The following is a 15045-nucleotide window of genomic DNA, read 5'->3' as shown; positions in this document are numbered from 1 at the left end:
GTGATTTTGTAAATTACCATACGTATCTATACCAAAATACGTTAAACTTTTGTGACCGGAGTGGTTATTGGGTATGGCTTTGCCCCTACTCGCCCAGGTTCGAACAGTGTATATGAAGCCAAATACATACCTGAACATGTACACTCAAATACAGCGAAAACACTATCAAATATACGGGAATATATAAAAGGTAGCTACGAATGGTAATTTTAAAAAAGTAGCTACGAATAGTAAGAAGGGACAATAGGTTCACATTCAGGCCCAAATTTCAATTGGTTTAGGCCCATTAACTTGATCCAATATTTCATTTGTAGCCAAACTCTTAGATGTCTCCATTACTCCCATAGCCACTGGAGACAAAGGCTCTCAAGACTCCATTGAATTCCCGCAAGGTCAGTTTTACTTATAATTAAATAATTTGAAATTGAAATTATCAAAAGCTTCTCTGATTATTTTGTTGCTCATGTAAATTTGTAGTGTACTTTGTTTTGAGGTAAGTTACTACTTGCCCGTAAATAAATTCTAAGAAGATAATAAAAAAATGGAAAGTACAAAAGAATATACTATTAAAAGTAGGAAAATGAAATTTTGTGTTTTCTATAGGCTATGGTATTCTAGTTGCAAAGTATTGATTTTTACCCAAAAAAAAAAAATTAAAAAAAATGAGGAAATGGATATTGAGTTTTTTTTTTTTTGCATGTGTAAATTTGTATAGTTTGTTTTGAGGAGATTTACTATTTCCTGTAAGTAAATTCTAAGAAGATAATGAGAAAATGGAAAGTACAAAAACAATATACTTTTGAAAATAGGAAAATGGAATTGTGTTTGCTATAGGTAATGGTATTCTTGTTGCAAAGTATTGATTTTATTAGAAAAAAAAAAAAAAAAAAAAAAAAAGAAGGAAGAAAAGGGTATTGAGGTTTTTTTTTTTTTTTTTTTTTTGTGTGTTATTGTTGCATGTGTAAATTTGTATAGTTTGTTTTGAGGAAATTTACTATTTCCTGTAAGTAAATTCTAAGAAGATAATAAGAAAATGGAAAGTACAATAACAATATACTTTTGAAAATAGGAAAATGGAATTTGTGTTTGCTATAGGCAATGGTATTCTTGTTGCAAAGTATTGATTTTAGCTTACAGAAAAAAAAAAAAAAGAAGAAGAAGGAAGAAATGGGTATTGAGTTTTATTTTTTATTTATTTATTATTATTTTTATTTTTTGTGGGTGTTATTGTTGCATGTGTAAATTTGTATAGTTTGTTTTGTGGATATTTACTCTTTCCTGTAAGTAAATTCTAAGAAGATAATAAGAAAATGGAAAGTACAAAAACAATATACTATTAAAATATAGGAAAATGGAATTTCATGTTTGTTATAGGCGGTATTCTTGGGGCAAAGTTTTGATTTTTAGCATATGGAGAAAAAAGAGAGGAGGAAGGAATTGAGCATTTATATTTATTTTTGGGTCAATTGGTAGAATATATTTACAATATCAGAATAACCAATTTGGAAAGTCAGCGCCTTTAACTGTGTGGAGAACACTAATTATTGAATTCAGACAGGAATATGATACTTTAAAAAGGATTTTTATGTTTGCTCGTCTTATCTGCTCAAGTAATAGGTGGTACCTTGGGGATTTTGTTTTTTAAGTGAGGGTTGTCGTCTTATCGATAAGTAGATTTCATGCATGCACCAAAAGGTACATTCTAATATTCCCATTGTGAAGATATCATAAATGGGCATTCTTAACAAAATGTTGATTTTGATGTGATCAAGGTCATAAACTTTGTTCATCTTATCTGATATCTCATAGTTGCAGAATGCTTTTTTAATGCTGAAAAAATGTTATTTTTGCAACGGCGGAATGATATTTTTGTTGTTGAAAGAGGGCTATTTGCGTTGTTTTTTCTGCTGCTGAAATGCTAGTGGTTAAATGTTGTTTTTTGGTGCTGCAAGGATGCTGTTAAGTTTAACAGATTTTTTTTTTGAATCCATTAGTTTTAAGATTTAGGAGTAAGAGCATCCACCTATTGCATTTAAGGATTATTTTTGTTAAGGGGTATATATCAAGGACCAAAATAGTCCAACCTCCATGCATTAGGGGCCATGTTGATCATTTTCTCAACTGCTATCCCTCTTTATCTGGCAAAATCAATTCGCTCCCTGTCAACTGTAAGCTAATGATTGATTGAATTCTTTGATTTTATGAAATTTGATTTTCTTGAAGTTGATTTGAGGAAGTCTTTTGAAAGCCTTTTTTAAAGACTTGGATGCTTTAGGAAATTTGATTTTCTTGAAGTTGATTTGAGGAAGTCTTTTGAAAGCCTTTTTTAAAGACTTGGATGCTTTAGGGAAATGGGGTAGAGGTATTTTGTTGTTTCAATGGGCTTTCTCGAATTTACATGTCAAAAATGATTAGCTAGAAGTCAAGTTATTGAATTTTTGGTGAGGGTTTTGGGTAAGGAATCCCAGCATTTCGTGACGTCGAAACCATTTGATATTATTATCATGAAAGACTATTCACCGGATGTTCGAGCATGGACTACTGTTCTACATGCTTATTATATATTGGGAAGTATGATAAGTAAATTCCATATAAATCTCGGGAAAATCTATAAAAAATGAAATTCTATTCCTCTTCTTCTCTTGATATGTGCAAAAATGGAGCTGTAAAAAGCTGAAATTCTATTCTTCTTCTCTTGATATGGTGTGAAGTGTGAAGACTGTTCGCTTTATTTGCATTGCTTCTGACTGAAAATGAACAAAAAACAATGTTCTACTTTGACATATCAATAACCTAGAAGATCAGATCAGTAACTCCATGTTTTATTTTTTTAACTTTTCTAGATGCTTTTCAGGTTTTCTCAGCTTTCTACGAGGAGGACAATGCTACGACTTCATCAGAAATTGTGTGGTAGAACAGTGGTGTTTACCCGAATGTATAGTTCTAAAGAAACAATGGACGTTAAACTCGATCCACTGAAAAGGCTTTGTAATATTATGATGTCTTGTCCAAAATTTGGCCTTGACACAGAGCTCGACCAAAGCGGGATTAGGGTTTCACCGGAGATGGTCGAAGACGTCCTTAAGAGATTTGAAAATGCTGGAATGCTTGCGTATCGTTTCTTTGAATGGGCTGAAAAGCAACATAATTATGAGCATAGTACTAAAGCCTACCACTTCATGATTGAATCTCTTGCCAAGATAAGGCAATATCAGATGATGTGGGATCTTGTAAATAAGATGAAAGCCAAGGGAATGCTTAATATTGAAACATTTTGCATAATGATGAGAAAATATGCTAGGGCCCAAAAGGTGGAGGAGGCTGTATACACTTTCAATATCATGAATAAGTTCGACGTGCCCCCCAACCTAGCTGCTTTTAACGGCTTATTGAGTGCTCTATGCAAATCGAAGAATGTGGGAAAAGCTCAGGAGATTTTCGATAGTAAGAAAAAGGAGTTTATTCCTGATTCAAAAACTTACAGCATATTGATCGAAGGTTGGGGAAGGGCTCCCAATCTTCCCAAGGCAAGGGAAATTTACAGGGAAATGATTGAGGTGGGCTCTAATCCCGATATTGTGACTTATGGGATCATGGTTGATATACTTTGCAAGGCTGGCAGGGTTGATGAGGCTGTTGAAATTGTCAAGGAGATGGACTTCAGCGGTTGCAGGCCAACATCCTTTATTTATAGTGTTTTAGTCCATACATATGGGCTAGAAAACCGGATTGAAGATGCGATAGATACATTCCTTGAAATGGAAAAAAATGGAGTTGAGGCTGATGTAGCTGTATATAATTCTCTAATTAGTGCTTTCTGTAAGGTAAATAAATTCCAAAATGCCTATAGGGTTCTGAACGACATGCAATTGAAGGGGGTGGACCCCAATGCAAGGACCTGCAATATTATTCTGAGTGGCTTGATTGGTCGAGGTGAGACTGATGATGCTTTTAAGGTTTTCCGGAGGATGCTCAAAATTTGTGATCCTGATGCAGACACGTATACTATGATGATAAAGATGTTCTGTGAGCGGAGTGAGATTAATATGGCTCGTAAAGTGTGGAAATATATGAAACGCAAGCAATTTGTTCCCAGCATGCATACTTTTTCTGCACTTATAAATGGGCTGTGCGAAGACGGTGATGCCCCTGGTGCTTGTGTGTTGATGGAAGAGATGATAGAGAAAGGAATGCGCCCCGGTAGGATGACGTTTGGAAAATTACGGAAACTACTTCTCAAGGAAGAGAGAGAAGATGTACTCGAATTCCTTCAGGAGAAAATTAATCTTATGGTTAGGGAGCCCTTATCTGATTAAGAAACCATTTAGATGATGTATTTCTGACAATTCCTGATTATGATTTGCTGTTGAATCTGATCTCTAGAGTCAGAATATCCAAGTGACTTGTACTACTTCAAAAACAGATAAAGATATACTGGTCATGCAGCAACTGAGCTTGCTAAGGACTTTATTTCATAAGTGAGACTAATTTGGAGCAGTTGGAAAATTTGTAAGTTTGGGAAATTTAAGGCCAGTCCTTGTTAAATATTAGAGTTTGGAAAAGGTATAGAGTATATATCTCTTAGCTTCTTAATGTTTTCTTGCTTAACGGGGGTCTCTCTGACTTCGATACTTCTTGTGGATGCAGTTATTTCCTTTCCGATTTTGGTTAATTAGTAAAAGAAACTTTACCAAGTGAAGATGGTTGATACAAGTGGACAAAAAGCCAAGCAGCTTTGCAATCAAGGTCAGAACTCATGCAGCCATGTATATAGTTTTGTTACGTTCAATCTATCAGTGGATTAAAAAAAAAAAAAAAAAAGAGAAGAATCTAATCTATTATGCGTTCATCTAGCACTGTGTTTTTGGCGGGTTATTATTAGTACTCGGGCCTGGATGTCACATCTCTGCATGTGCTTTCTCTGCTGGATGTTATTCTTCATTTTCCATCCGCTATTTCTGCCTTATGCTTATGAAAAAGGGAAAAAGACCAGCTCGATCGATGTCTAGTTACGACTTGGACATAAGAAATGAGCTTCATCTACAATTAATGCTTTTTTCTTTTGTTTGGTCTACAATTAACATATTTGTGATTTACGATAGAGAGCTGTCTTAGTTAATTTCTTTTCTCCTGAAGACGTGTACCTATTTACTGTACTGCTTTTCTTAATTGTGGGAGGCACTTGTTTTATTATCCCTAACCACTTCTTGTTCTACGGCCTCCCAAACGCAGCTTCTGCTGCTGCACACACTGTTTTTCATGTGTCCATTTCATGTTATTCTCATTCTTTCTTGTCCAGGGTCCTCAATCTGCAGACATGACAGCTGGTTTGGCACAGTTGATGTAATTTTCGTTGAAGTGTGACCAACTCATCTAAAAGCTTTAGTTGTTAGAGAGAGTACACATTTAATTTCTTAATTATATTCTCAACAATGCACCCATCATATGCGAACCTGATTCTTTTCCATGGGTCACGCATGTGGTGAGAATCTCAACAGTTTTATCCTATCAGCTTTGACTTCGTATGTTTGCCAGTCTTCTATATATTTTCCTTGTTCCTTGCCCCCCTCTAATGATTGTTCGTATTTGCAAATGAGAAACATCATAGTTGTACTTTTGGATGATGCATGAAAATAAGGCTCTTATCACTTGATGTTGGTTGATTCCTTATATTTTTACCAATTGGGAGGCTGATATGCTAACTATTTTCTCATATCATTTAGGTTTCATAATTGCCGCTGCAAGCACCTCGAAATTCAACTCTATTGAAGAAGCATGATGCACGAGCATCGCCAGATGCCCAGGTTAACTCCGGGATGTCACATGAACTCTTTCTGTATGAACACCACTTGACATGAGCACCATTGCCGCTTCTATGCCATAATCAGTCTAATTAACGGCACCAGACAACTCATTAGGAGCAGAAAGGAGGGTCTACTCATCCATTGCATCCTGAGAAAGGAACCTGCCGGTGCTCTGACTTCAATGGATTGCCCAAGATAACAAATCCAGCAGTCTAAAATTTGACATAGTATTGCTTTCAACCACACATTGTTAGAATAATCTCACATAGTAGCTGACTAGTTGTATAACTTTTCGTGATGTTTTCACATTTGAAATTTCTAATAGTAGCACTCGCCTATTTGTATGACTCCTACCTTTTTTTCCGCACTTACGCCTATACGATTTACTTTCCCGCAAACTTTTCAAACCATGTTTGTCTGACATACAATTTGAATATTTTAAGTTGTATTTTCTCTTATTAAAAACCCCACAAAATTACACATTCTCAATTCTTATACAAATTCTTATACAATCTTACCAAATGAACAAATCATAGTTTATAACAAAATTAATACACTACTAGAAAGGCTTTTTTAAAAAATGCAACATCAATTAATCAAATTTTACTTCAATAAAATCGAAAATTTAACATGAATAGTAATGTAACTACTATTTAATATAATCTTTCCACATAAATTAAAGATTAGTAGACATAAATAAACGTTAGTGGAAGTTAATGAGATTGGTAAATGATTGATGGGGTAATTGTTAAAAATATTTACCAACTTATGGGGTTTTTTTTTTTTTTATAAAATATTAACTTATGGGTTAAATTTTGTATTTAAAAAAGTTAAAACTATGGTTTCAACCCAAACCAAGCTTTTTTGGATGATTTGGGTTCAAACCATATTGTCTTTCAAACCACGACCATGGTTTGATCCTCCAAACGCCTACTTACACTGGTTAGATTAAGCTTAACATAATTGACAAGTCAGATTCATTTGATTCAACAAGCACCAAGATGGTGTCAAAAGGTGTTTACGAAGTGAATGGATGGTTCGTTCAACCACACTTACCTTACCTATCGTCTCAATCCTCCTCCTAAACAAAGAAGAGATATTTATCGTTTTAAAGAAAATGAAGGTTCTCGCCGGTGTAACTACTGTCCTTTTCACTATTCTGGACGTTTTGCTATACTCAAGTCTCCATTGTCGGAAAGCTCATAATTAGATATGAAGGTTGGTATAGTGTAGATTGGGCAGCCAAGAGAACATAATTTGCGTATTTCCGTTGACCCGAAACCAATTGATCTAAGCTATGAACAGATTTTGAAGAGAAGTCTAACAGGTCCTAGAGGACCGGAACCTACATACGTGGCAAAAGGCCAACATCAAAATAACATTTCAGAAGAGCTTGGGGAAATAGCACGCTAACCAACATCCATCAATATGCTAACACCAATCACAGTGGAAAAACTAAAGACCCGTTCGGTAAGTTGTGCCAGCTTTCAGATTAAATTTCTAAAAAGATCTGCTCTTATCCAAATAGCCACGCCTAAACAATCATTAACTGGTTTTCTTCATGAATGTAACCATCATGAATCAAACACTAGTCCCGTGCAAGTAGTTTGTGTTCAGTTACATTGAAAACCAACACTCCTATCCCTAGCAGTTAGCAACCTTTACACATTGACAGTGTAGAACAGTTACACCCTTTCTATGTACCAGCAAAAAACATTAGAGAAATGAAGGATCTATTTCACTACATCAAATTTGGCCTGAGGGTTGGAAATCATCACTGGGCACTCCCCCTTCTCATCATACTCAGCAAACTCATCTCCGGACAAATCAATGCCTTCAAATTTTGTTCCCTCAAGCTGCATCAAGTGAACCAAATTAGAACTGGCTTGACATTTCCATAACACAAAAATCTAAGAATTTGACATAGAACCTAAGAAGTAAGAACTGCAAGTCTCTTAAGCAAACCTATTGTTACAAAGACATCTGACCCAAGAGCTGCTTACATGTATGCCACAGAGAAATCAATTCAACAAAATAATGAATGTTTCCCAATCATTTTGCATGTTACCTGACCAAATCACACAAGTTTATACCCCCATATAATTCAAGGACGAGGAGTAAAATCCAAAGACAGACCATAATATTTCTGTTCATCAGATAGCCAGAAGCAGATGTAAGCAAGTGTTAATAGCACTACAGCAGGTTTAGCTTTCCTGTCAATTGCAGGACAGGAAGAAGTGTAAATACCTTACTGTGGGTTACTCACTGTGCCTACTACTGCTGTCAGAAGCTATGTTGCACAGACTCTTCAAAAATATCGTCGGGTGCGTGTCGGATACTCCAAAAACAGTATCCAGTGTGGATTTCATTTTCAGATGCTTCCAAAGATGATGCACGGGGTAAACACGGATGCGACTCAACATGAGAAGATGAATTCAGTCTTCAGAAGCACTTCGATGTACTTATGGTCAATAGCATATTGCGATGGGGGTAACGAGAATAAACAAGACATAGAGCATTAGGTCCAAAGCATTAGGGGCAAAGAAACTTCACAAGTTAACAACCTAAAGAACAGAACATATCCAGTGGCGGACTGATAATCATTTTCAGATGCTTCCAAAGATGATGCACGGAGGTAAACCTCCTGTTTATATAAAGGTCTATGACTCAACATGAGAAGATAGTCTAATTCAGTAACTTCAGAAGCACCACAAATTTCACTGATCCCCCATAATCAGGCCCATTCTGCTTCATAAATTTCTTCGACGTACTTATGAATGTTTTCAACAGCATAAACATACAATTCAGAAACACATGGAGACTTAATAGAGCAAACAAATTTTATGCTTAAATTTTAGTATTTATAGAGTTTTTTTATAACAAATATTTTCTTTAATTTTCGGAGAACACCAAAGCAAAAAGCAAGAGAAGTGCTTACAGATTCAGCTTTCCATTCTCCTCGGAAAACAAAATCCAGAGGCTCGAAACCCCTGCACTCAAATACCATCAAAGGTGCATATTTTCCAGCTTGACTGTCAGCATGAGTCAGAGGGCGGCCTCGGCCAGTGATCATGGTTACTGTGCCATCCCTGCTACAGAACTTACACTGAAAGCAGAAGTCACAAAATACTTAATAATCAATCAAGTCTAATAAAAGCATGAAGAGCTGTAACAGCAATAAAACATTATAGAAACAAACCCACTGCCCCCAACCCCCCCACCCCAAAATGAAAAATTTAAAATGGGAAAAAAAAAAAAAAAAAGTAACAATTAAGGCACTAAATAGACTCCCAGGATATCACAGTTATTCAACATAATAGTATTAAGAAACAGCAACAGAAGCATTTATTATGGTTTAACCACTTCTTAATGTTACAGATTTCCTAATTGACTCATTATCTCCCCTCAAATTTCGAGTTGTCTCGGTAATTTTAAATTTATAGTGTACATTAACTCTGTTTCCATATCTACGCTAGCACGCATGACACTCAGATGTACATAGACAAATATCTCTCTACGCATAGATATATTGTCAAAGATAAGGAAACAGGAGGATAGGTCACCTTCTGAATAAGATGGGTGCGGCCCTTGCCTATGGGAAGAGGAACAGTTTCACCCAAGCTCACATAAGTCTCCTTTTGGGTGATCTCGCCACAATTGCCACACTTCAGCTGCACAATTTAAAGAAAAAGAACATATTTAATGGACTCTGAAAAAGATATTAATGTAGGACAGCAAATGGATGATTTCATCACACAGAAATAATTAGTAAAATTAACTTATGGAAACAGCACTATCTCATACGGACATACCTGAAAGGAAACTTCAGTATTTTTTGTTATAGTGAGAGGAAATTTCAGTATTACTAAATCTAAAATGATAGAGAGTACAAGTAGTACAAATTGAAAGTAAAACGACAGAAGGTTCATGCGAGAGGTGTAACATTTCAGAACGTCTTAAAATGGTGTGTCAAATTAAACTAAATCAAAGTAAATAAGACTGCATACAGTGGGAAATGACCCTAAAATATAAAAGAGGAGGTGGTCTCGGGATAAGAAAACCTTCAACTACATAACAATAGCTTGCTTATAAATGGCTTTCAAGGAAACCTTTGGAGAAGGGTAATACAAACAAAATATGGACAAAGGCCATGGCACAAAGGGGAACAGCTCATATTTCCGATGGTCCAAGTGCTTGGAAGCACATCTCAAGCTGTGGCATATGTTTGATAGGATTGTTGCAGTTAAAGTGGGAGATGGTAGGACATGCAGCTTTGACAAGACGCATAGCTGGCACATTTACCACTGAAATTAAAGCTTCCTGATCTATTCAGTCTCAGCACCAACTCAAGCAATTATTGCTCAATTGAGGGAAGGAAATGCATGGAACTTGGGTTTCAGAAATCCACTTTTTTATTGGGATGTCAGCAGAATATCCCTCTGCTTCAGAAATTGGACCAAGCCTTATTTAGACCAGGGGAACCAACTCTATTTCTGAATGATTGTATTTACTTGAAGATGAAAATAAAAAAATAAAAAGAAAGACTTCATGCAGAACAAAAGCAAAATAAACACAAATTCAGAAGCTAAAAAAGTAATAAGAATGAGAGAGAGAGTTTGACAAAGAGAAACCAAGAAAATGAAAATCGAGAAGATAAAATTGGAATGAGCTTCAAGAAGAGCCCGCAAACAAACATCTACAGTGGCACACATCAGATAGTTCAATCACGCCGAGAAATCACATAGAAACACATTATGAATTTGCAAAGGAGGTCAAAAGCCTAAGCATGCATTTTATACACTGAACACAAGGAACAGACAGAAAAACTGAAAAGCTAAGTCACAACTATGAATGAGACTAGTAAACAAACAGCTATAAAGGCACACATCAATTAGCTCGATAACGCCAAGACTACCACAAAGAAAATTACAAAAATGAAGAACAAGGAGATGAAATTGGAATGAGACTAGAAGAGCACTAAACAAACAGCTACAGAGGCACACATCAATTAGCTCGATAACACCGAGAGCACATAAAAATATAGTACGATAATCAGAAACATTAAGGTGGAAACCGGAATCCTCAACGCAAAATACATGCATATATACACAGAACACGAGGATGGAAAGCATGGGAATAAAACACATATTTTAACAAACAAAACCAGGAAAATGTAGAACAAGAAGAAAAAATTGGACTGAGCTACAAGAAGAGCCATACACAACACCTAGCATGCATCAATAAACTTGACAAATGCATAGAAACGCAATAGAATAGTCGCAAAGTTAGAGGTCGAGAGCATAAACTCTGAAAGACAACTAAATGCACTTATACACACAAAACAAGGGAATAGACACAAAAACTGAAAACTAAGACGCAACTAGGAATACAGACAGTTTGACATGGAAATGACGAACAAGGTGAAACTGGAAGAAGCAACTAGCAAAGCCCTAAAGAAGCACATATGGAGGCATGCATCAATTAGCTCAATCACACAGAGATAGAACGGCAACAGAGTAATCGCAAATTAGAGGTCAAAAGCCCCAGACTTAAAATAACAGACAGGCATTACTACGCAGAACGTAGAGAAATATACACGAAAATTGAAAAGCTAAGTCAGAGCTAGGAGTAGAATAGATAGCTTGACAAATAAAATAGAAGTATGAAGAACAAGAAAACAAAAGAATGAGCCCAGAAAAGCTCTAAAAGAATAGCTACAAGGCATCATCAATTAGATCAATCACACCGAAGAATCAAATAGAAGTACAGTGAGTTGTTATAAACCTCATATACTTATATACTCGTAATACAAAGAAATATGCATGACAAACAGAGAAGCTAAGTCACAATTGTTAGAGATGTTACTCCCTACTGCTTATGTTATCTACTAGATTAGGCCTTATGTTTATCTACCAGATTAGTTGATAGAATTTATCATTCATCTCATTTGAATAAATATCCTTCATGCAAGCAGCACCCTCAGGAAGTTAGTCACTCATTTCATGTATTTAAAGACAGCTTCATATTCAATATAAACTCAGCTTTCATCGTCTCTTAAAGCTTCTATAGCAACTAGGAATAATGTAGGTAGTTTGACAAAGAAAATCATGAAAATTAAGAACAAAAGGCATTATCTCGTAGATCAATCTTTGTGGAAAAAAATCAAAGTAACATACGTACACAGAACAAAGAAATAGACACGAAATTCAGAAGTGTTTTTTTTTTTTTCACTCTTTGGTTTCTAATTCTTGTAATTGGCACCTTTTTTTCCGCTAAAAATTGGCAAGTTCACTCTTCTCTTTACTTGATTTGCTATTTAATGATCATAATAGCAAATCTTTACCCTTTTCTAAAGATCATAATTTCAATGATCATCTACTTATCTTTGCTAAGGAAAACATGGAAATACCAAGTTACTGTGGTAGTTATCTTAGGAATTAATCAGCCTTCTTCTCTACTTGATGGCTTATCCGATGATTTCAATTTATGTGCTGTAATTTCTTTTTGCTTGTCTATTTCTGCCTGTTTGGTAAATATACATAGGCACAGTTGGAATTTTTGAAGTTGGAGTTGTTTTTTGTTAATAGTTTTTGCAAAGGATATTCAGTTGTTTGAATGTACGAAAAGTAAAAAAAGTGAAATATTTGGTTGTTTGTTTTTCATGGCCAAACAAAGATTTTCAAATAAAGTCAAAAATATTTCCAGAAAAGTGTAATTCTAATGGCCAAACGGGTAAATATTTGTAGTTATGAGGTAATAAAACCAGTAACCTATGTTGCCATTTTAAATATCGGTCTGCATTTTGTGAATGCTAATATTCTTAGGTTCACTCTCTTTGAATCTATACATTTATCATTTAACTAGAGGTGTACAATTTAGTGTGTATTATCATATTTATGGTCTATTAATCTTTTCATCATCTATCTAACTTCATCTATTATTTCACTTCATTAATCATATCTTATTTCTCTGGTCTATTTCAGATCTTGTTACAAAAGATGGATATGGTCATTGATGCAGATATGGATAACATCAATTAGATCAATATTCATCAAAAAATCACATACACATTTTTTTTTAAAATTGAAAAATCACGGACATACAAATGCAATAGAATAACTGAAAGTTATAGAGGTGTTTAAACGAACAGCTAGAAGGCATTATCAGTTATGTCGATCTTCAAGGGAAAAAACACAGAGAGAATAATCGTAAACCCTAAATAAACTAATACGAACACAGAACAAACAAATAGACACGAAATTCGAAAAAAAATGAAGTTACAACTAACTAGCAGAGATAATCAACTGTGTGTGTATTTACTATAGATTCAACATCAATTAGATCGATATTCATCGAAAAATCGCATAAGACATGCAAAAGCAATAGAATAACTAAAAATTATAGAGGCGTTTAGGCAGATACCTTAAACAAATATCTAGAAAGCATCATATAACACTAGAATAATGGATCTTCAAAGGAAAAATCACATAATATCGATCTTCAAAGGGAAAATCACATAACATTGCAATAGAATAATCGTAAACCCTAACTAAACTAATATGAACACAGAACAAATAACTAGACACGAAATTCAAACAAACAAAAAACGAAGCTGCAACTTGGAGTAAAATAGATAGTTTGGCATAGAAAATCACTAAAATACCTAAATATACACCTAACAAGCAGAGATAATCCACTGCGTGTGTGTGTGTTTGTTTAATTTACTATAGAGTCAACATTAATTAGATCAATATTCATCGAAAAATCACATAGACGTGCAAATGCAATAGAATAACTAAAAATTATAGATGCGTTTAAACAAACACCTAGAAGGCATTATCAGTTTTATCGATCTTCAAAGGAAAAAATCACATAATCACACACTAGAAAAATCGTAAACCCTAAAATAAACGAACATGAACACAGAACAAATACACGAAACTAAAAAAAAAAAAAAAAAAAAAATGCAACTAGGAATATAATAGATAACTCCGCATAGAAAATCACATAAAATCGCATTAGAATAATCGTAAACCCTAAAGTAAACGAATATGAACACAGAACAATAAATAGACACGAAATTCGAATAAACGAAGTCACAACTGTGTGTGTATGCAGAGCAAAATCATGAAAATGAAGATGAAATCGCAGTAAGCTAACTCTGTGTGTGTTACGGTAACACTGTTACCTAACGAACAGAGAAAATCCACTGTGTGTGTATTTACTACAGATTCAACATCAATAATCAATATTCATTGAAAAATCGCATAAATATTGCAAATGCAATACAATAAACCAAAAAAATTAGAGAAAAAAGAGTGTATATATATATATATACCTTAAAGTGGTAAGGGAAGTTATCGTCATTACATCCGCCTTGTGGTTGAAGGTTTGTAAGGTTTTCAAGCTCAGCTGTGATCATCAACTGGAAATTCACCATTGTTGTTGTTGCTTCGATTTAACACTTTTTCTCTCTGATTCTCTCAGTGAGATTTTTCTCTCTCTAGAATGGAAAAAAATAAAAGCGTGTTGAGGAAGATAGATGGCATTTATATCCTGATGGAAGGTAAAGGTGTAAATTACTAAGTTTTGTTTGCCAAGGTTCTAATTATTTCGAAATTGCGGAATGTGTTAATCGTGATTAGATTAATACATTAATACATATGCATATACACTCCTCCTGTTCCCAATTTAATTAAATTTTGAAGTTAAATTAAAATAGATTAACGCAATATTTTATAATTAAAATTTTTATGTTTGAAAACTACATGAAAAGTACTATAAATTAACTCTGTGTGTGTAAAATTGGCATTTAGTTTTTTTCAGATTCAAACTTCATAATTTTGAACGTATGTTAGAACATAGAATTTTTAAATTTTTCAAAATAAAATTTATATATTTAGAAACTACGTAGAAAATACTATAAGTAACCATAATTAATAATTTAAAATATTTCAAAGACATATGAAAAAATTACGTTCAAAGAACAACTCATTTGACTCTCAAAAAGCGAAAAGTGTCAATTTTTTTGGGACGGTGGGAGTACAACATTCTCATATCAATTTGGTTAAAAAATACATATCAATTTGGTAAAAAAAATACATCTTAAAATTTTGATAAAAGTTCATATAGCTTGAATCATTCAAGAAAAGTATCACAAAATACCTAAATAAACTATGTATTAATGTTTCAGAGATAATCCACTGCGTACGTGTGTGTGTGTTTAATTAACAATAAGGTT

The 15045-nt window shown here is 34.3% G+C and overlaps 2 protein-coding genes across 5 annotated transcripts; one reads left to right on the top strand and one right to left on the bottom strand.

Moving 5' to 3' along the window:
- The first annotated feature begins 290 nt into the window (after positions 1–290).
- On the top strand, positions 291–6193 carry LOC132065283 (pentatricopeptide repeat-containing protein At1g77360, mitochondrial). 4 transcript variants are annotated; one of them, XM_059458599.1, is made up of 4 exons: positions 291–392; positions 2844–4509; positions 4648–4746; positions 5724–6193. In XM_059458599.1, exon 2 carries the CDS (start codon positions 2844–2846, stop codon positions 4314–4316), a length of 1473 nt encoding a protein of 490 aa, XP_059314582.1. In that variant the 5' UTR covers positions 291–392; the 3' UTR covers positions 4317–4509; positions 4648–4746; positions 5724–6193. The 4 variants fall into 4 exon arrangements, with proteins under 4 accessions (XP_059314582.1, XP_059314581.1, XP_059314583.1 ...); XM_059458598.1 differs by having other exon boundaries at positions 2844–4563; XM_059458600.1 differs by having other exon boundaries at positions 298–392; positions 2855–4563.
- Positions 6194–7270: 1077 nt separating this feature from the next.
- Positions 7271–14333, bottom strand: LOC132065282 (uncharacterized). The gene is made up of 4 exons (XM_059458597.1): positions 14143–14333; positions 9368–9475; positions 8743–8910; positions 7271–7660 (listed from the first exon to the last, which is right to left on the bottom strand). Exons 1-4 carry the CDS (start codon positions 14242–14244, stop codon positions 7538–7540), a joined length of 501 nt encoding a protein of 166 aa, XP_059314580.1. The 5' UTR covers positions 14245–14333; the 3' UTR covers positions 7271–7537.
- Positions 14334–15045: the final 712 nt, after the last annotated feature.

This window comes from Lycium ferocissimum, chromosome 7, assembly GCF_029784015.1.
Source record: "Lycium ferocissimum isolate CSIRO_LF1 chromosome 7, AGI_CSIRO_Lferr_CH_V1, whole genome shotgun sequence".
NCBI classification, from domain to species: Eukaryota; Viridiplantae; Streptophyta; class Magnoliopsida; order Solanales; family Solanaceae; genus Lycium; species Lycium ferocissimum.
Note: the sequence above shows the minus strand (reverse complement) of the source record. Positions and strands in the feature narration are given on the sequence as shown.

Excerpts from the sequence above, each read along its gene's own strand:
- LOC132065282 (XM_059458597.1), bottom strand. The coding sequence starts at position 14,244 with ATGGTGAATTTCCAGTTGATGATCACAGCTGAGCTTGAAAACCTTACA. Across the intron at positions 9,476-14,142 it reads ACTTCCCTTACCACTTTAAG|CTGAAGTGTGGCAATTGTGG; the intron begins GTATATATATAT and ends TAAATTGTGCAG. Across the intron at positions 7,661-8,742 it reads GAGAATGGAAAGCTGAATCT|CTTGAGGGAACAAAATTTGA; the intron begins GTAAGCACTTCT and ends CACTTGATGCAG.
- LOC132065283 (XM_059458599.1), top strand. The coding sequence starts at position 2,844 with ATGCTTTTCAGGTTTTCTCAGCTTTCTACGAGGAGGACAATGCTACGA.